The following is a 22450-nucleotide window of genomic DNA, read 5'->3' as shown; positions in this document are numbered from 1 at the left end:
AGTTGGGTAGTCAGGAGGTGAGTCACTCGCCGCAGGATTCCCAGCCTCTGACCTGCTCTTGCAGCCACATTTATATGGCTAGTCAAGTCCAGTTTCTGGTCATTGGTAACCTAAAGGATGGGGATTCAGTGGGGGATTCAGCATGACAATGCCTTCAGACATTTCTTAATGTCACATGGAGCAAATTGAATTGGTTGAAGACTGGCATCTGCGATGCTGTGGACCTCTGGAGGAGACTGAGATGGATCATCCACTTGGCACTTCCAGCTGAAGATTGTTGCAAATGCTTCAGCCTTATCTTTTGTGAGGAACCTAGCGCTCACACCCTGAGTGTGCGTGAACTGAGTTAACATCAACAAGTCAACAAGTATTAGCAATATGCTTTTGCACTTGAATCATTTATTGCAGTCAATCAAATCAGAGAGGAGAATGAGGTCTCCGAATATATTTTCAGCTTAGTTCCTAGGCAAAATGTTTCTAGTGAATTGAATGGAACTAAATGGGAAGGATTGCAAAATCCTTATTTTGTAATATGATAACTTTTTCAGTATCAGTACTTATACACTGGCATCAGCTGTGGTAAACGAGGAATCCAAGGGGCAGATTTTCATGTTCCCCCACTGAACATATTGAATTGCCTGAAAAATCAGCCAGGGAGGATCACATGCTCATTAAAGGGGTCTGTCTGATATTCCAGTCATTGTAAGGACATTTGGGTAGACCCTTTTATAACATGGCATACCCAACAATTCAATGTACTGTCATACAGAAAGTAGAGAAAAGGAGCAGTGGTAAAATTACTTTTGGACATATTCCTGTCAGGCAGGGTTGCAGGCACAAGAGTTAGTGTTACATTTTTAAAAAAGTGATCAGCAATTGAATTGCGAAAACCAAATTTAGTCAAGAGTGGGCCAGTGGCCATTAATTTGAGGTTTCAGCCCACCCAACTAACTTGGCACTGAGCCCAGCAAGTTTCCAGGGTCAAACATGTTTAAAATGTTTAGATGGACTCCTATTGTAGGGTTTCCCACCCCACCACCTGAAAAGGGGAGGTACGTGAGGCCCAGAGTGGCCGGGAGGGGAGGGAGCACCCTCAAAATAGGATGGGAAGCGGCCCTTAATTGGCCATTAATTGTATACTTAAAGGCCTCAATTAAGGTGAGGGATAGTGGGCTACCTTAGGCCTTGCCTGCCCAGGTAAAATTGCAGATCGGTCATGAGGCAGGAAGATGGTGGGGAGGCCATTCTTGGAATTTTACAGACCTGCCCACCTGCAAACCCATGGCGGGGTACCATATGATTCTGCCCTTGATTTATATTCCCTTGAATTTAGAAGGCCAAGGAGTGGTTTAACTAAAGTGTGATTAAAGAACCTTAGAATCACTGCAAATCTAGTGGAAAGTAAACTTTTCAGCTGATAACTGGAGTCCAATTTAAAACCTGAAGCAGCTGAAGTTTAACCTTGTGTTTTCTATGAGAAAATGCTTTCTGAGTTTGTAAAGTTAAAGGTGCATTTAAACTAACATTATTCAAGGCCATGCTTTTGAGCGATCATTTGAACACTCAATCTGGTGTTCATACAGAACTATGGAGGCAGCCTCCGCAACTTTAGGAACATGTTGATTTATATTCAGTGAGGGCAATGGTTTCTGCTTGCTATGTATTGGTCACATTATAAATATGCTCATGAAGCTACTGAGCAGAAGGAATCATTCACACATGTTTGGTCTTGGGCCCAAACCTAATTACACTCATTCAAAAATAAATATCTGCATACAAAGACGTACAACTGCTCTTTCTGGCGAGTACACTCATTGTGAACTATTCATTACCACAAAAAAGTGAACATAAAACATTTTCAACAGTTTACTCGACTATATCCAGTGACAATGATCTTACATATGAGCTGGGAAAGAAACGTCAACCAGTGTAACTGATTCAGCTTTGCTTACATCATGTCAAAATTAAAATTAATTACATTTAATTATTTTATATGGAATATTCAGATGAGAGGATCCCTCAACATGGTCAATCAGAAACCAGGAGAAGTAGCCAATTACAATGCAATGCTGCTGGCATGGCCTCATTATCATGCACTGTTGCTGACCCAGTGACTGGCCTTACCTCAGGACCACAAAGTCTCGCCTGGGATGTGGTGCCATGCTGTCCAGAACGTAATGGCAGATCTCCATATTTTTATCTAAACTTTCCACTACATTTCCCATCAATACATCATCATCCCAGAGGTGGCGTTCTCTTAGCAGACGGTTCAACACACTGTTTGGGGGCGCTTCTACCTCAGTCGTCACTTTCCATAACCGAATGGGGTGTCCGTCACCAACCTATCGGCACAGAGAAGAACCAAAAAACACATGTAAAGAGTGTTGTCATCTCCTTTCTCTGTTGCCAGAGCCATTTCATCAGAGATTACAGAAAATCAGAGTATTCCAGGAAATGTTCTTCTGGAAAATAATTTGCTGGATCAGTCCTGTTTGGGAAGTAATTTTAAACCCCATTCCCTATCTTAATTCCAGGGTTGATGGAACTTGCCCACCCTATTAATACCTAGGTGACTTCCCTGCCCCAGCTCATGCACCAGGGAAAACTTCCCTCTGATGCACCAGGGCAAGGCAGCTCCTGATGGAGCACATCAACCACGCAGCTTTGCCAATTGCTAAATTTGTTGTGGTGTCTGAGGACAGGCAAGAACAACCACAAGCAATTATGTTACCAATGATTCTCATCCTCAACCATTCATGTAGTGATTCAGTGGAAAGCTTTAACCTATGATGCCAGTGGGATAATTCTGCTCGGCTGAAGCAACACCTGCAATCCTTTATCCAACCTAATTCTAGTGGCAGAGAAAGTCTGCTCTCCTATTCAGACAAGATCTGGAGACAATTTTGTTTTGCTATCATCGATGATTTTATCTGGAGTCACACATCCTAAATAAATCAGTGGCTGAGATCACATGACGTCTCGCCAGACAGATTGCCAAGATATTTTTTTTTTTAAACTAGAAGTGGTTTAAATACTGGTTTATAGGATGGGATTGTCCGACAAGTAACAAATACAGCACACATTCTTATCTGTTAAACAGACCGAAGCTTTCAGTGACTTCCTCTTTTCGATGAGTTTCCATATTAATCACTTGTCCCAAAGCTCTGTTGTTGGTTGAGACAGTTGCACAGTCATCAAAATTTCCCCCAAAAATCCAGCCATTATAAATACTTCCAACCCGTGGTTAAAGAAACTGCTCAATATTTAGCCATCAAGAAAGCTGAGGTAACCATCCGAGCAGCCTTTGTGAGCAAAAGGAAAAATATAATCATCTCGGTTTACTGCTGAAATGAGTGAATGTAATGTTGAGAGAAAAAAGGATTAAGTACAACTGTGACTCTCCAAACAACAGAATGCCTAACTTTTCTTTCTTGTTTGTTGGAGGGATGTGAATGTTGCTGGCAAAGTCAGCATTTACTGCCCATCCCTATGGCCCTTGAAAAGGTGCTGCCACTCATGATCTGGTGAGACATCTGAATGCTGTCAGCGCCTGAGCAATTGTGCTCCAGGATGAGTTTGGCTCATTTTGGTTTGGGAAAAATGGAGGAAAAAATAGACTGATGATTAATAAGATCTAGATGATAAGTTACAACCGTTGGTGCCATATTACACTGCAGAATTCTATATTCACATTCTATAATAATGTTCAGGAGGCATCTGGATAGATACATGAACAGGGCAGGGAATAGAGGGACATGGACCACATAGAGGCAAGAAAATATTAGTTTAGAGGGGCATCTGTGTCGGCATAGACTTGGTGGACCGAAGGGCCTGTTCCTGTGCTGTACTGTTCTTTGTTCTTTCTTTGTAGAAGAAGCATAGTTGTCTTGTTAGAGCACAGGGTGGAACAGGAAAGGTAAAATTCAAGATTAATGTAACGTGGACAACCCAGATCTATCTCGACCAGTTCAGAGGGCATTGTTGAAGGCCCATGAGCAACTTACACTGCTTCCCGGTCAAGTTTGCTATGTGGCACTGGGAGATAAGAGGGGAGAAGAACAGAGAAAAATTTGAAATCCTAGCACTTAGTTCTAAGTTTGTAGAGTTTGGACAAAGCCATAAATGTACATTACATTAACAGTAATGTGCAACTTTTAGTTTATGGAAAGCAAGAAATGGTTTTAGGGTCCAACATTCATATTAAATTTTAAGGAAGAAAAACTAGTATGCTTGTAATTTCAGAACAGTTCTACAGATGGTGAACAGGTAAAATAAAGTTATACGTGCACATGTATGTGTATATATTGCGATGCTATGATTAAAGTGTATATGAATGATCCACTTTGTTTGCAAATTGTCCACTCCAGTCTGGATAGTTGAACCACTTCACAACCCAAATTTGGCCAGAAGCTTAACTTGAAGAAGGATTCATTTGCAATATTCATTTCAAGAATTTCATCTTGTGAAATTTCGTCCAATACCTTCTTGTAAGAAAGTTCTGTGTTCACAGGTCCTACGGTGCTGGTCCACCCTTTAAATTTCTCACTAGCCTCCCTTAGCAGGCCCTGGATCGTGTCCTCCATGTGGATCATATAGTCTTTAATCCTGTCTTCATGATGTCTTCTGAAGCTCTCCAGGGGCAGAGGATGAGCATCTGCTGCAATGTATGAGTTTCGGGACTGCACCATTATATCATGCGGAATCTGTCAATAATAAAATTATGTAAAACTTTCAAATTTCAGGTTCACTTTAGGTATTTTCACAACTACAGTGATTCTGGTCATTCTTATAAGTGCTTCAAGCACCTTATGCTCAGGAGTGTGCTCATACTGCCCTATGTCTAACTAAACAATAGGATAATTCATTATTGTATTAGGGAATTGTGTTAAACACACACATACCCCGTCACATATATTTCTTCAATCTTTACGAAGGCAGCTGAAACATTTAGTGAGATGCAAGTCTTTAAGCTGCTTTAATTTACAGAGAGTAAGTGAGCTTGCAGAGGGACAGCTAATCATATAAGGGCATCAGTTCCGATACAAACTGCCCTGAAAGACAGATCTTTATTCTTTCTGATTCTTTTCCCCTCATCAATGCTCATTAAGCACTCATTGTTTGTCATGATGATGCTTTTGATTCGCACCTTAGGATGGGAGAATCATTGGAGAAAAAGAAACAGTGGGTGGGATCTTGAGCCCACACTCTCCATACACAGGATTGCCAGCAGGGGAGCAAAATATGGTGAAAACCAAAAATCACAAATCTCACTGACGAGATCATGATTTCTGATTTTCAGGCATAGACTTGATTTTAAAAGATTTTAAGAAATTTTAATATCATTATCCACTCACTTGCCAAATTATCACCCTGAACTTCTACAGATGCACCATAGAAAGCATTATTTTCAGTTGTATCACAGCTTGGTATGACTCCTGCTCTGTCCAAGGCCACAAGAAACTACAAAGGGTCGTGAATGAAGCCCAGTCCATCACGCAAACCAGCCTCCCATCCATTGACTCGGTCTACACTTGCCGCTACCTCGGAAAAGCAGCCTAATCAGGACCCTACACACCCCGGACATACTCTCTTCCACATTCTTCCATCGTGAAAAAGATACAAAAGTCTGAGGTCACATACCAACCGACTCAAAAACAGCTTCTTCCCTGCTCCCATCAAACTTTTGAATGGACCTACCTCACATTAAGTTGATCTTTCTCTATACCCTAGCTATGACTGTAAAACTATATTCTCCACTCTCTTCTTTCCTTCTTTATGGACGGTATGCTTTGTCTGTATAGTGCGCAAGAAACAATACTTTTCATGTGACAATAATAAATCAAATCAAATCAAATCGAACTAAATATTCATACTTGCCAACGTTTAGAACAGGCTTGGCCAAATGCAAACCTGTCAAGGGGATATCTCCAGGGATTAAATAGTAAGTATAGCGCCCGGGGGAGAGGGATATGGCCAAACAGTGCCCTGACAGTGCCTCCTGACATAGATTGGCGCTGTGGCATTGACAGGGTGGGCCCTAGGGGACCCTCACGGGCGGGGCTCTACTATTTGTGGCTGGGGGAGAGCCGACACTGAGGGTGAGGCCGGGGATGATTGGAGGGGGGAAGCCCCAGATCCCCATGGTGAGGAGTGGGGTGGGGACTCTCAGAATTCCCATCCCACCAGAGTGACGACGTAAACCCCAACCACGCATTGTTTTAGATGTTAAAGTGTCAAGATCTGGAGAGGAGACACACCAGTGGAGCTGGAGAGTTTCACACCAGTTTTCTTACCAGAACTGGTAACTTTGCCCCAACCATCATTAGAAGCCTGGGAAACCTGGACAAGCAGCAGGTGAACCTGTTAGAAGAATTGGCGAGGGGAACTTCTCATATAAGTTCTTACCCAGACCATGTAAATGCACTGACACATTCATTGATAATATCACACATTGCAATTTTAATCCTTCCTTCACCCTCCTTTGCTCCTAACAGCCAAGTGCTGTTGGAAAATACTGAAATATGACCCCCAAATCTTGCTATTTTTATTATTTTATGGGATGTGGTCGTCACTGCAAAGTCCTAATTGCCCGTGAACTGAGTGACCTGTTAGGCCATTTCAGAAGCAATTAATAGTCAACCACATTGCTGTAAAATAAAGTAAAGTTTATTTATTAGTCACAAGTAGGCTTGCAATCACACTGCAATGAAGCTACCGCGAAAATCCCCGAGTCGCCACACTCTGGCACCTGTTCGGGTACGCAGAGGGAGAATTTAGCATGGTAAATTCACCTAATCTGATTTGATTTGATTCATTATTGTCACATGTATTAGCATACAGTGAAAAGTATTGTTTCTTGCGCGCTATACAGACAAAACATGCTGTTTATACAGAAGGAAACGAGGGAATGCAGAATATAGTGTTTCTTTGGACTGTGGGAGGAAACCGGAGCACCCGGAGGAAACCCACGCAGACACAGGGAGAATGTGCAAACTCCGCACAGACAGTGATCCAAGCCAGGAATGAAACCTGGGTCCCTGGCGCTGTGAGGCAGCAGTGCTAACCACTGTGCCACCGTGCCGCCCAACAGATGACAAATAAAGAATATTAATGAAGCAGATGGGTTTTTACAACAATCAATGATTATTTCATGGTCTCCATTACTAAGAAAAGGTTTATATTCCAGATTTTATTAATTGAAATTAAATTCCACTAGCAGTCCTGTCCCCATAGCACTCGCTGTCTTCTGGATTACTGGTTCAGTGACATTACCACCATTCCACCATCTCCCCATTGATCGTACCTGGAAAAGTTTCTTGCACTCTGCGATCATGTGACCCAGTCCCTCAGTTGCTGCCAGGTTCTCATTGAGGTCCCTCTGATCGGGCTTGCTCAGGACACCCCGCCTTCGGATCACCCTACCAACAAGGCCAGGAAAAACATGCCATCAAAATCCCAGGCAAAGTTACATTACAGATACAGACACATAAGTGGACACCACTGTTTCTGTGATGTAAACTGTCATCATATAGGACCATATTAATCAGCTGGACAGATAGAATACTGAGCTACAATACAATCTTCCACATTTCATCAGTATCCATATACAGTTATGCAAGGGAGGGGAAGGTTGGGCACTCTTTGATGGAGGTTTTAGTTCTTTAGTGGTACCGGTGCCATTCTTTTGCCTCTTTAACATTTTGAAATGCTATGGTGTTGCTCATTGTTTTCTAGATCAGTGTAACATATTCTTTTAAGGATGAGTGGCTTCTCACCTTCATTGCCTCAGATGAATATTGGGCATCTTCTTTCGAGTGCCAGAGTTCTGAATATGGAAGTGCGCCAGAGTGTAGCACTCCCCGCGCACCCCCCCCCCACTCCCCCCCACCCACCCCCCACACCCTCCCCCCCCAAACCCCCCCCCCCCACCCCCCCACCCTCCCCCCCCAAACCCCCCCCCCCCCCACCACCACCACCACCAGTACCCTTGCCTTCTTAAGTCGGCAGTAACTCCATTGGTTGGGTCATCTGAGCCAAATGGATGACGGCCGCTTCCCCAAATACTGAAAGGTGAGCTTGCATTCGGCACAAGGCCATCTGTTTTTTTCCCTCTAGAAATAGCCAAGGTGGAAATTTCCGCATGGCTTCCAGCCAGCTACTGGTCCAATATGCAGAAACCAGCACTGAAGATGTAACCACTGTATCATCTCTTAACCAAACACACTGTCCCACATGTTCTTTGATAGAATGAGGATGAAGGGTGAGCAAATCAAGACTCATTTACCACAACGTCTATCACTAACTATCCCAAAACCTTTAAACTAAGGAACTCTACTTCCATCTTTCTTCCTTTCCTCTTACATTCAACTACCTGCTAAAATCATGGCTTGGTGTCAGCTAATTACTATGTTTCAAATTACGTAATTTTCACTCCTCTCTTTAAACCCCAATAATGCATTATGAGATGGGCTTTGATAAACAAAATGATTTCTGATGCTATCATTGACAAGTCTGTCTTTCCTCCATTCCAAAGGGAATTAACAACAGCAGAGTTCCTGTGAACGGCAGAGCTCACCTTGGTGAGGAGCTTTCTTTCTTTGGCACATTCAGGTGGAACAGAGATGGTGCAAGGCAGACAGCCAGGTTTCCAGCAGTCATTTGGTTCTGCTGTACTGATGCAATGTCACTCAAGAAGTACAACAGTGACTGAAGTACCTCACGATTCTCATCTGGCATCAGCACAATAGCAGCCTGAAGGGCTTGGAGTCGTTGATCCTTTGGCACATCTGAGAGACAAAAAGGATGATTCACACACATGGAACTGTACATTCTTACAACTTTAACATTTGAGAAATTTTACCAAACCAAAACCCCACTGCAGGCTTGATTACAGATGCAATATCTTGGATAGTGGCACGGTGGCACAGTGGTTAGCACTGCTGCCTCACAACACCAGGGACCCAGGTTCAATTCCTGGCTTGGGTTACTGTCTGTGTGGAGTTTGCACGTTCTCCCTGTGTCTGCGTGGGTTTGAACTCATTTCTCTGGATCAGTAGTTCAGTAACTGCAAGATGCACTGCAGCAGCTAGCCAAGGTTTCTTCAACAGTACTTCCCAAACCCATGATCTGTACCACCTAGGTCAAGGGCCACATGCTCATGGGAACATCACTAACTCCAAGTTCTCATATAAGTCATATGCTAGCCAAATTCACCATTCCTTTATCATTGGGTCAATACCTTGGAACTCCCTACCTCACAGTGCTGTGAGAGCACTTTCAACACACAAAGTGCTGTGGTTCCAGAAGGCTGCTCCCCGCCACTTTGAAGGGATGAACAATAAATACTAATCTTGCCAGTGACACCACATTCCGTGAAGGAACAAAAACAAACTTGACTGCTTCAGATTCCATCAGAACAATTGTGAAACTCACGTTAAATTTGATATTGTGTTTAATTCCTGACACTCAGAGCATCTCAAAACAAATATTATTCAGATCAGTGTCGTGGACAATCTGGGTTAAAGAGCTAATCTAAATGTTTCATCTTTGAGAGTCACAGGTTCTTTGGTCTCAGCATCATAAAAATCTCAATTTTAGTTAACTGGATATCTTAGTGAGTTAAACCCTTACATTACAAAGCAAAAGACAAATTTGCATTCATATAGCATCTTTCATGACTTCCAGATGTCCCAAAGGACTTTAGAGCCAATTAAGAAGTGTATTTTTAAAAATATTCATAGAATCCTACAGTGCAGAAGGAGGCCATTTGGCCTATCGAGCCTGCACTGAATACAATCCCACCCAGGCCCTATCCCCATAACCCCATGCATTTACCCTAGCTAATCCCCCTAGCACCAAGGGGCAACTTAGCATGGCCAATCCACCTAATCAGCACATTTCTGGAGTATGGGAGGAAACCAGAGCAGCCAGAGAAAACCCATGTAGACACAGGGAGAACATATAAACTCCACATACACTGACCCAAACCGGGAATCGAACCTGAGTCGCTGGCGTTGTGAGACAGCAGTGCTAACCACTGTGCCACCATGCCGTCCATGTACTTTTGCAATGTAGGAAACAAAACAGATTTGCATGCACCATACTCCTACAAACAGTAATCCAAAATTGACCACATAATATATCTTTGTGATACTGATTGAGGATTAAATATTGGCCAGGACACAATTTAAGGCCTCCATTTAATGTCCCATTCGAAAGTCATTGGTCGGAATTTTCCCAAAAAATGGCTAAAGGGATGATCTTAGCAGAATTTGGCAGAGTGTTGGTTTCGGAGAGCAAAGCAGTGTGCTTTCCTCCAGAAAAATAGGATGGTTTTCTCTCCAGATCTTACCACACTCCATCAAAAAAACCCAGCTGGGCGAGTTTCACACCGTTACGCAGGGGACGGAGCCTAAACATGTCAGCAAAGCCCAGCTGCGTGGAGATCAGGGCGCCATGTTTAAAGGGGGGTGGGGGGGGGTGGGGAGTGCCTTAACCTGATTACGTTGCTGGCGGGGGGTGGCAAAAATCAGAAGTCACAATCTCACCGCTGAGATCTGCGACTTCTGGGTTTCGCCACATCTTGTGTCCCCGCTGGCAATCTCGTGGACGCCGAGAGTGGGCTCAAGATCCCACCCAAAGGGCAGGATTTTCTGGCCGCCCTCGCCTCAAGGCCGGAAAATCCCGCCCAAGGTCAACGGACCTTTGCATGGTCCGTATCCCACCCGCTACGATTCCTGTGGCGGGCAGGACAGGAAAATTCCGCCCTAAGTGTCATCTTGGGTGAGAAAACCAGTGTGATTTGCACCTAGTTACAAGGAGAACACCTTGCTAAGATTAAATTAGTCAGAACTCATGACTTGAATTTATGACATTACAACTCACAATCAGGAGGAAGGGAAAGAAAATGCATTTTCTATATTTTACTCACACTGATAGATCTGTAGAAAGGTTTCTGTCAATTTGCTCGTGAAGATGGGTTCTGGAAGGTCCCGGAAATATTGCTTTAACATGTCTGCTACATCGAATGCTGACTGACCATGGTAATTAACATTCTCCGGACTGTTTTCATTCATTTGCCTCAGAGCCTGGATTCGAGATTTCACCCCTGACTTCCTGAAGATGCCAACCTGCTTAGAAAAATCAATGGTCATCTTTCTACTCCAAGCAACTCAAACCATTTCTCAGTGGGAGATTTTCCAAATATACAACACAGACAGCTGATCAGTATCCACCACTGAATTCAGATGAGACGATGGACACCCCATCGTTGTAACTGAAAGGAGATGCTGCAAGATAGAATCATAGAATCCGACAGTGCAGAAGGAGGCCATTCAGCCCAGAGTCTGCACCGACCACAGTCCCACCCAGGCCCTATCTCCATAACCCCATGCATTTACCCTGACACTGAGGGGCATGGCCAATTCACCTAGCCCGCACATCTTTGGACTGTGGGAGGAAACCGGAGCACCCGGAGAAAACCCACGTAGACATGGGGAGAATGTGCAAACTCCACACAGACAGTGACCCAAGCCAGGAATCAAACCTGGGTCCCTGACGCTGTGAGGCAACAGTGCTAATCACTGTGCCACCGTGCCACCGATAGCAGATAGCAGAGGGCCAGCTATGTGTGTCTGAGATTGGATATCAGAGTCAATTCCAGAATGGTTTTCATTCTTACATGGAATATGGGTATCACTGGCTTGGCCAGCATTTATTGCCTATCCCTAATTGCCCTTGAACTGAGTGGCTTGCTGGGCCTGATCTGGGGGCAGTTAAGAGTCAACCACATTGTTTTTGGTCTGCCGAAACCAGATTTGCTTCCCTAAAAGAGATTAGTAAACCAGATAAGTCATTATCAAATCGACAATGGTTTCATGGTCATGGTTAAACTGTTAATTCTGTTATTGATTTCAAATTTCATCATCTGCCGCGGTGGGATTTGAAGTCGGGTCCCCAGCACATTACGCTGGGTCTCTGGATTACCCATCCAGTGACAATACCACTACATCACTCCCTGCCCATCTGTCAAAGGGATAAAACCCATAGCAGATAGCAGTGATTTTGACACATCTTCTTAAACCTCTTCAGTTACTGTATCTATATAGAAAGCACCTGGAGGGCACACGCTAAACTGTAGTCCCAGTGTAAAGATGCAACTAGCAGGGGAGAAATTACTTTAAAACTACATAAGGCTATAGGAGGTAATTAGTTTATTCTAACTTAACCATTGCCCCAATAGCTTACTGCTAACTCTTCCTTTTTTAATTGTGAAGGGAATGTCTTGGGGAAATGAGATTGGATAAACCACAGTCAAGAAGCATAATAAACAATAAATGGGCAGCACGGTGGCACAGTGGTTAGCACTGCTGCCTCGCAGCTCCAGGGACCCGGGTTCAATTCCTGGCTTGGGTCACTGTCTGCACGTTCTCCCCATGTCTGCATGGGTTTCCTCCAGGTACTCCGGTTTCCATCCACAGTCCGAAAGATGTGCTGGTTAGATGCATTGGCCATGCTAAATTCTCCCTCAGTGTACCTGAACAGGCGCCTGAGTGTGGCGACTAGGGGATTTTCACAGTAACTTCACTGCTGTGGTTAATGTAAACCTACTTGTGACTAATAAATAAATAACCATGATGAACTGATGGTCAGGTTAATTCTGTAATGTCACTTCTGTGATTCTACAGTTGCTGTGAGTAGCGAAGATGCTGAACTCGATACACTGATCCATCCAACAGTGGCAGATTGCCTGCACTTTAGGGGAAGGGGAATTATACCCTCCTATTTTTGTTGATGTAATTTCTCCCAGCTCCTCTTCTGCTCTTTGCAAGTCATTCATTGGTTGGGGTTCAGTTCAAATTCGCATTTATCCAGACCTTTGCTTAGATCATTCATACCTCAGTCACTTGGGGATCTACAAATCTAGCTTAGTGATGACTTTACTTCCTACTCTTTTCTATCCTTTTCCCAAACTTAGCACATGGCTGACCTAGGGTGGCACCATGGAGATGATAAACTTATTGAGTGGGAATTCATACCTGTAAAACTATGCCTAACCCCTCTAAAGATACCATCCATTAACATGTTGCACCGCTGTACAATTCCATTAAGAGATTTTCACTACCTCTGGCCTGGAGTCAAACAAAGGTGCCAATCTTCCAAGGATACCAACGGTTATCAAATGTTTCTGCGACCAAAACCCGCAAATATTAACATACTTCCCAGAAAACCCTACAATTATTGATAAAACCTTGCCGACCTTCCGGAAATATTGAGATTCTATGGCGAATCCTGTGCCAGACTGAAATAATCTTAAGAATCTCATGTCCTGTGTTGTAAAGAATAATGTCAACTACCTACAACATTATTACAACAATAAAATAATATTCAATAAGCAAGAAATAAAATGCTAATAACTCAACAAATGGGGAAAAATCCAGAGGACATCTGATGACCTGAGAGATCAGGATCTCCTCAGTTAAAACAAAAGCAAAATACTGTAAATCTGAAATAAAAACAGAAAATGCTGGAAAAACACAGCATAAAACCCATCACAATTCTACCTCTCTCCAATTCCAAAGAAACTCTGTTTCACTCTCCACAAGATGCTGCCAGACCTACTAGGAGGGAGTTTACAGCCTCGCTCGAGCAACACCAGAAATTCCCGCCCGAGGTCAACGGACATTTCCATTGTCCACCCTCGCCTGCTCCAATTACGTGGCAGGCGGGGCAGCAGAATTCCGGCGGCTGAGTTTTTCCAGCATTTTCTGTTTTTATTTCAGATCTCTTCACAGACATTCTATGGTCCAGGGGTCACAACATGAAAACCTTGTTGTGTCTACCCTTGTGGCGAACTGTTCTGAGTAACGTTTGCTGTTGATAACGTCCCAAAGAGAATCCTTCTCGTGAACTTTACAGGTAGTTCAGATTTGCAGCAGAACATGCAAACGCACCTGGCCCATGCACTGGCTGCGTAGGTAACGCATGGCCTGTTGGATGCTTTGCGGTAGCGGCTGTCCTGACCTCTTGACATTTACAATTGGCGGCACACCAAACACATATTTGCTTCTGTAGTCTGGCTCCTTGCTCCTTTTCATGAACTTGGGAACACCCCTGTAGGGTAGAAAGAGCAGAAATCCTTTGGATTGGTGACAACATTTAGACAAATAAAATTACAATGACCTGAATTATTGGCAAAATGCCATTAAGACTTGTTCTTTCTTTTTATTTTATTCCTCTTATTATTGTGATCTAATAGTCAAACTTTATCATTCGGCCCATCTCCCTCCAACACAAACTTTCTTGCGTTTTCTCAAAGTTATTATGCTCATTCTTCCTAAGGTCCAAGTATATTGGATTCAAATCTCTTGAACCTGGACAGGCATGGGATGGAACCTGTTGGGACTGAGCTGAGGATGCGCGTGTTGTTGCAGCATACCATTGCTATGATCCAGTTGCACCCTCAACACACTTACAGCAGAGATTTATTTCTGCACATGGAAGAGGGAAAGTGGAAGCTGTGAGATCCTATAGCCCGACAGTTTAATGGGTCCTGAAATAAAAGTACCAGGTTCTCTGAGGTCTACAGCTGGAGAAATACACTAGTCTGAGGCTCCCAGTGTAGTGCTCAACACCAGCTACTTGCATCTGGGTGTCTCCAACTAGAGGAAATTGAAGCAGGAGACTGTGAACATCCCATCCCATTTCATGAACATTTGAACACTGGTTCGACACCTACTGCAGGCGAAGACTTAGTTCTATCCACTTTGCCCAATTTCTTTTCCAGACTGCAAGAGAAATGACAAATGGGGGAGGTGTGTAGTGATTCATTATCATCCATTTTCCAGTTCCACCAAAGTTGAACTTCAGACCCTAAACCTTGCTTCAGGCTTTTGACTTCTGCATCCTGTCCTCCAGCTCTGGGTTTGCTTTCCAAATTCCTTCCCTTCTCACAGATTGTTTACCTTTCTTTATAGTACACCTCTCTCATTTTGCTTTGACACAAAGAATTTCAATCTGTTTCCACCCTTTGTGAGTTTATGAACAATTCAACCATAGCCCCCCAACCCTACCACCAAGCTCATTTTCCACATTTCCGCCCTCTCTCGCTGATGTCATATGACACAATCTACATCCAGTCCCCACAGCTGCAAGGAGGAAACCATCTGCAATGTTCTGAGAGTCAAAGGCCGGGGTGGACCAACGCCAAGTCCTGTGGATTCCTGTTATTGTGCATTCTCTGTCTAGTTACAGTAAATATGGAGAGACAATAGCAGGGCTCATATCCAATAGGATGCTTTTTATCTTCAAGGAAATATCCCAAATGAATCCTCTTGATCACCAGGTCGCAGTTTGGTGACACTGAGTGCATGACCAGCTCCTGACAACCACTGTACAGATTCCAATTATCGAATGCACAAGGGAGGGAATGTTTTGGCAATTTACTAACACAAATAATCTGATTTTCCTTCAGCTCTTGAGGCCACAAGTTCAAATTTCACTGAACATCAATGGGTTGTTTCATGGAATAATGAAACATGGATTGCGATCCTATCAGGGGGAGAGTCAAACCCACATCTCTCTCCCACGTTTCCTGGAGGCTGGATTCACATCCTTAGAGGAAGAAGTCTGGAAGCTTATTTTCCACCTGACCTCTTGACCAGAGCTTGAGAAATCCAAAACAAAGAGAGCAACAAAACAGTCAGAATCTTCCACTGGTTGAAGTGGACAACACTAAGAGTAGGATTGAGTCAACCACTCCGTCTACACTTCCCGCTGCCAGCGGGAAAAGCAGCCAGCATAATCAAGGACCCCGTCGGGAAAAAGATATGAAAGTCTGAGATAACGTATCAACCAACTCAAGAGCAGCTTCTTCCCTGCTGCCATCAGGCTTTTGAATGAACCTACCATATATTAGGTTGATCTTTCTCTATAACCTACCTATGACTTTAACACTATACTCTGCACTCTCTCCTTTTCTTCTCCCCTATGTACTCTATGAACAATATGTTTTGTCTGCATAATGCGCAAGAAACAATTATTTTCACTGTAAACCAATACATGTGACAATAATACCTCAAATCAAATCAAAAAATCCCCATATTACATTGGATGAGCTGATCTCAGCTGGGATGATGGTGAAAGTGCTACAATTGATTCAGTAAAATTGAAAAATATAATCCAGGATTTCTTCACCTGATCACTTTGCTGCGAGAACTGTGTGTTAGTAATATCTCTGAATATAATTTCAACACATACCATTTGCAATTTATGGGTGGGACATGTCTTTGGGTTCAGATTATAAACTATCAGAGATTACCATCAGGAATCAATTAATTATCCAATTTCCTGAATTGGATTCCCATCTACTAGTCACCACTGAGTATTTGTTTTCCAGATATAAACCATTTAAATCCCTCAATTAGATTCCAGCCTCTGACTCACTCTGGGTATTTATTGCTTTGGAGGCAATTTTCTGCATATTACATTTGATTACAGGTTATTAATATTGCCCCGTGTGGGATAATCTGCATGTCACTCACCATGTTTCCTTTGAAGGTTACTATATACTTCATGTCTAATCAGAATTATGATGCAGAGATGCTGGCGTTGGACTGGATTAGGTAGAGCAAGAAGTCTCACAACACCAGATTAAAGTCCAACAGGTTTATTTGGTAGCATGAGCTTTCGGAGCGCTGCCCCTTCATCAGATGAGTGATGAAGGGGCAGCGCTTCAAAAGCTCGTGCTACCAAATAAACCTGTCGGACTTTAACTTGGTGTAGTGAGACTTCTTATTGTAATCAGAATTACTACAGATCTAACTCTGACACGCTTTATGAGCAGTGGTGAGGAAAACATTTTTCTTGGCCATGGAGCCCATGTTCAAATTCTGCAGTTTGGCTTTCTAAACATGGCAGATGCAGCAAATGAGAAAACTGAGTGACTCCCTTGGCCATCCCATGTAAGTCTTAGATACTGACCAGTTCCAGCCCTGCTTGCTACGGACTGCATGTCTTTCCATGATGGCTGTCAGACGCAGTAAGGAGAATCGCTGCAGAAGGTTGAGTTGAGCTGCCGACTGTCTGTTGATTTCCAATGAAGCGGAGGTCAGGCTTGGACGGTGAGAGTTCTGAAAACTGTGCCAGCGCAGCTTCCTGGAGGAAGAAAATGTAATCATGAACCCAGGACACCAAATACCAAGGCTGCCAAATCCATGCAAGATACCCATGGCCAAACTCGGCCAGGTCAGCGTGCCAGCATAATGTATCACAAGGCACCCACTGAGAAACCTTGCCACTGACCCTGTCTGAGTACGCAGGAGAAGGAGAAAGCTCCCCAATTTAAATGTTCCAGACAGGCTTCTGGGCTATTACAGGCACCCATCAAAGCAGGGGTTGCAGCTTTCATTACACTACTCAGCTGCTCAATTTCTAGCAGCAACCCAGCCTGAAGACAGATTTCAAGAAGGATTTTCACTTCCCTGAATTATTCAGGGAGCTTGGCCAATGACCCACTGATGTTCAACTCAATTTATGACCCTTCTGCCACACTCCCAACAGTCTTCAACTTTGTTTGTGTAAATTTAGGTCCTTGTTGGCTTTACAAGAAATTAGGCCCGATATTTAATTTTATTCCAAATGATTCTTTATAAACCTGGTGCAACAAAGTTGTATATTATGAAGGAGTTCACACCTGCGATTCCACAGGTAGTGAAGTGGCCACAGCTGCTGGGAAGTTTGCTGAGGTAAAAGTGAAGGTAAACTGCCTCCTTCAGGAAGGACTAAATAACCAGAGAATAACTTCATCTAGGCTCAGTGTTTCATGCTGCAGTTGCAAGGCAAGACTGACCAAGACTTGGAAACAGAGGAAAGAGGAATTAGGAGTGTTACATCATAAAGTTTATGTATTAATGTCACAAGTCGGCTTACATTAGCACTGCAATGAGGTTACTGTGAAAACCCCCTAGTCGTCACACTCCGGCGCCTGTTCGAGGGAGCATTTAGCATGGCCAATGCACCTAACCAGCACATCTTTTGGACTGTGGAAGGTAACCAGAGCACTCGGAGGAAACCCACACAAACACAGGGAGAACGTGCAGACTCCACACAGACAGTGATCCAAGCTGGAAATTGAACCCGGGTCCCTGGTGTTGTGAGGCAGCAGTGCTAACCACTGTGCCATCGTGCCACCCCAAAGTGCCATGCACCCATTTAATAACTTGGAGCAAAGATGCAAGTAAAAAAAAAACCACGGTCAAAATCTTACATTGCTCGGGCAGACATGCAGCAGAAGCACATGAAGTCAGGCGAGAAGACATCAGGCGCGTACCCAAACATCATCACGCACTCGCAAGATATTTTGGTGCTGGGTACACACAAGAGTTGGAATCGGGCCTGGCAACAACCAAGCAGGCAATTTAACCCATTAAGGGACTAATCAAACGCGATTTTACACAGCCTATCTGCTTTTACAGTTGGTGGGCAGGCTGATTGACCAGACGGCTTTTATTTTAGCGGCAACCTCGATCTAGGGCCAGTTGAAATGTCAGGGTTGAAATAAAAGGTGTCCGGGGACTGAGATTTGCGCTTGAAAGCACTGACCAGACTACTGTTTACAGCGATTTTCCACTGGAATTTATTTTTCACAGGTATTATCATAGAAGGGATTCACAGAATCTCTACAGTGTAGAAGGAGGCCATTCAGCCCATCGAGCCTGCTCCAACAACAACCCCACCGAGGCCTTATCCCCACAACCCTACGTAGTTAACCTGCTAGTCCCCCTGACACTAAGGGGCAATTTAGCATGGCCAATCAACCTAAGCCACACAACTTTGGAGTGTGGAAGGAAACCAGAGCAACCAGAGGAAACGGGGAGAACGTGCAAAATCTGCAGTTTCCCAGCACAGTCCCGCTGCAGTTATCCCCCTGAGGGGGTATATTAGAAGCAGCAACCCACAATCTCCCTTTTCCCAGTGCCCACCCTCTTCTTGGCCTCCCCAGCAGCACTGAGCCTTTCCCAGTGGACATGTCGCTCTGGCTGCCCGTTAATTATCCATGCAGTTTCAAATCGCAATTCGGGGCTGATCACGGCCGGATGCATTTCTCACACCCGCTTCCAGGCCTGCCAGATCCACTCACCCAAAGGCCGAAAGATTCAGGCCCAATGTCGCAATAATCATGCAGTTTTCATTTTGCTCACTCTATACATTATAGCTAGTGGGTTATCACAAAGATTAGTGTTTGGGCCTCAGCTATTTATAATCTATTTCAGTGACATTGGTGAGAAAACCCAACATAATTATCCAAGTTTGCTGACGATACAAAGCAAGGTTGGGAAATAAGCTGCGAAGAGGATACAAAAGATGGCAAAAGGATTTAGACAGGGTAAGTGAGTGAGCTGGATGTGGCAGAGGGTAACTAGTAAGGCATCGTTGTAAATGAATCGCAAAGTTAACATGCAGATACTGCAACCAGTCGGGAAAGCAAACAATATGTTAGCAATTATTACAAATGGATTAAGAATATAGGATAAAAGAAATCTTACTGCAGTTACACAGGGCTTTGGTGAGACCACACCTGGAGTACTATGTACAGTTTTCATCCCGTTACTTAAGGAAGGATATACATGCAACAAAGGACTTCCCGCTCCAGGCCTACATCCTGGAGCAGGTGTGGGAAACCAGAGTGTTGTCCACGATGGAACCCAGTGGAAAATTGCGCCAAATAGCGCTATGCTGAGCTCATTTATTATACAGCTGAGGGTTTTCCGATGTTGTTTGTGGCAGAGCGAGCAGGAGGTCACATGCTTGCTGTCATATCTGGATGCCATTTTTAAAAGGCAGCGGCTGCTTCATCTTGCTCTTAACTATGGACCAGGATGTGAAACGCACAACCCAAGGAACACCGAAACCCAGATTCAGCGATGCTTCACCGAAAACACTGCTGAATGCAGTGGAGGTGAGGAGAACACCTTCTACCCGAGGCATGGAAAGCTGAGGCCCGCCAACCCAGCAATCCTGCATGGGACAGTCGCCAGGGTGGTGATTGCCAACTGCCTTCACCAGAGGACCCCCCTGCAATGCAAGTAAAGGATGAATAATTTCATCCATGCCACCAGGGTAAGTGAACCCTCTACTCCCCATACTCACCTCCCTGACTGGGAACTGGGACATAGGCCTCAGTGGCAAGGCCACCAACTGCCTAAAAACACATCTCAAACTGATGCGATGACACCTCACAGCCCCACTGCAGTCCATTTCTCCGCAGATAGAGAGTCGATTGTGGGTCTTTGACTGTGCCACACAGACAGCTCATGTTGGTGAAATTGGCAGAGAGGGCACCAGCATTTGCTGCTGATGCTATGCCACTGTCAGCCTTATCCATCTATCTGCAGGAGTTCACCACTCTGGAGGGTATTACTGACAAATCCTTGTGTGACCAGCTGCAGTGTATCTTTCACATGGCACACAGTAGCTAGTGGGTTGTTGGTGCAGACTGGCATCATGCGAATGGCATTTGCATTCCAATTGCTCTCAAACCATCTTCTCACCCTGCACAGGACATGTTAATGCACAACCAGTGTGAGAGAGAGGACAGGATGGCTGAACCCTGGTGCCTCACACCATTTGAACAGTAGGCTGCCGTGTGGGCAGAGGAGGTTCAAGACCAGGTGCAGGTGGCGAGGTCAGCTTTCGGCCTCCATCTAGGAAGGAACTATGCTGACTGTCTTTACATGGAAACCAAAGGGTTATGCTTGGTGCCTGTTGGAGGCAGCCCATGCAGTCACGCACTCCCTCCTCTTTCGGTTACGGATGCCAGCAAGAAGAGGGTGAGGCCTAACCTAGAACATGATTCCAGCAGCGGCTCCAGTCCACAGAGGATTGAGGAGGATGACAACAACGATGATACTGTACCTAGAGAGCCATCACTGCAGTCACTACATCCTCCATCAGCCCAGAAACACAAACTTCAGTGGGTACTAGATCTCGTTCATGCAGGGTCTCACACTCTGGCTGTCACCGTGAGACTTCTTACTGTGCTTACCCCAGTCCAACGCCGGCATCTCCACATCTTGTCACCGCACAGACATGTGTCTGCAGTGGGAGGAGGCAGTGACAGCCAGGGTCACTGGCACTCGGAGAAATGCTGGGGAAGAGACTTCAGCCAAGCATAAGTCAGATGTGGAGCTTCTGGGAGTAGTCCTAGACAAGATTCCAAGTTTCAGCAAGAAGTGAAGAAACATCAGGCAGAGGTGTCAGTGACCCTCAGCAGAGTGGCACATGAGGTGGAGGTATTCTTCGCCTTCTCTTTGAAGAAGTGTTGCTGACCTGTGCTAACACTAAGGTCTCCATGGGAAAGGTGGCAGATGCTCCATAGCATCGTGTGATCACAGGGCACTGATAACTATAGGAGCTACTTCATGGAACACTGATGTGCACATTTTAATTCAGTCTCTTGGTTAAACACGTACAGGACACGACTGACTAGTCTCTCTTCAAAGGTTATGGGGAAAAGGCGGGAGAATGGGGTTGAGAAACTTATCAGCCAGAATTGAATGGTGGAGCAGACTCGATGGTCTAAATGGCCTAATTCTGCTCCTATATCTTATGGTCTTATCACAGGAAACCATTTGTTAAGATGAAGCAGAGATAGAAATCTATTGAAAACAGTGTCTTATTCAAAAGGCACTGATGAACTTTTGAAACCCAAGCAGAGGACAGCTGGTGGATAATATACAAACTATGAAATAGCTCATTTTATTTCAGTAGAATGTTTCAGTTCAGTTCCGACTTTGTTTTCCTCTCAATTAACTCCCGTTCTCATGAAGGCACCAATTGTCTTTGAGAAACCACATTCTTGATTTGCGAGTACAAACTGAGCAAGTTGGCAGGATATTTGGCCATGAGGACATGGCAGTAAAGCTTAAAACTTGTCCTCACTCATTGTCCACAGATATGCAATTTCTAGCTGTGACCATAAATGGGAACACCAGCTGATTTCCTCACTCCCCACCTCCCCCACCCACCCACTCCAGCCCAGGAACGACGCTGCCAGATATTGTGTCATTACTGCTACATTGACTGGAACCAGTTATTTGAGTGAGATACTGCCCTTGCAATTTCACATCATCCCAGCCCAAAGGACCTTGATCCAGTTGTATTGCCCTCGCCTTTGTCTGGGCTGAAATTGGCTATTTCCTCACAGATAAGGGATGCAAATTGTTGTCACTTCTGAAAAACACCAGAGGGTGCATTTAATAAATTTTCCTCGCAGTGTATATTTGGTGGTTGTCTGACTACATTCCCCTTTATTCCATGTGGCACAGTGGTTAGCACTGCTGCCTCACGGCGTCAGGGACCTGGGTTCGATTCCCGGTTTGGGTCACTGTCTCTGTGGAGTTTGCACATTCTCCCCGTGTCTGCGTGGGTTTCCTCCGGGTGCTGCGGTTTC

The 22450-nt window shown here is 44.5% G+C and overlaps 1 protein-coding gene across 2 annotated transcripts in view; it reads right to left on the bottom strand.

The window, feature by feature from the left end:
• Positions 1-22450, bottom strand: part of stard8 (StAR related lipid transfer domain containing 8) — a 110613-nt gene that overhangs the window by 13181 nt on the left and 74982 nt on the right. For both annotated transcript variants that reach the window (XR_013497650.1, XM_078211429.1), the window contains exons 6-12: positions 16981-17154; positions 13953-14112; positions 10931-11129; positions 8576-8786; positions 7304-7418; positions 4482-4703; positions 2125-2342 (exon numbers count right to left, since the gene is read on the bottom strand). Coding sequence is in view for 1 of the 2 variants with exons in the window: in XM_078211429.1 (XP_078067555.1) it covers positions 2125-2342; positions 4482-4703; positions 7304-7418; positions 8576-8786; positions 10931-11129; positions 13953-14112; positions 16981-17154 (1299 nt within the window). In the remaining variant the exon portion in view is untranslated. The remainder of the gene's footprint in view (positions 1-2124; positions 2343-4481; positions 4704-7303; positions 7419-8575; positions 8787-10930; positions 11130-13952; positions 14113-16980; positions 17155-22450) is intronic.

Source organism: Mustelus asterias, chromosome 4, assembly GCF_964213995.1.
Source record: "Mustelus asterias chromosome 4, sMusAst1.hap1.1, whole genome shotgun sequence".
NCBI classification, from domain to species: Eukaryota; Metazoa; Chordata; class Chondrichthyes; order Carcharhiniformes; family Triakidae; genus Mustelus; species Mustelus asterias.
The sequence above is the reverse complement of the archived record's forward strand: the minus strand, read 5'-3'. Positions and strand labels throughout refer to the sequence as shown.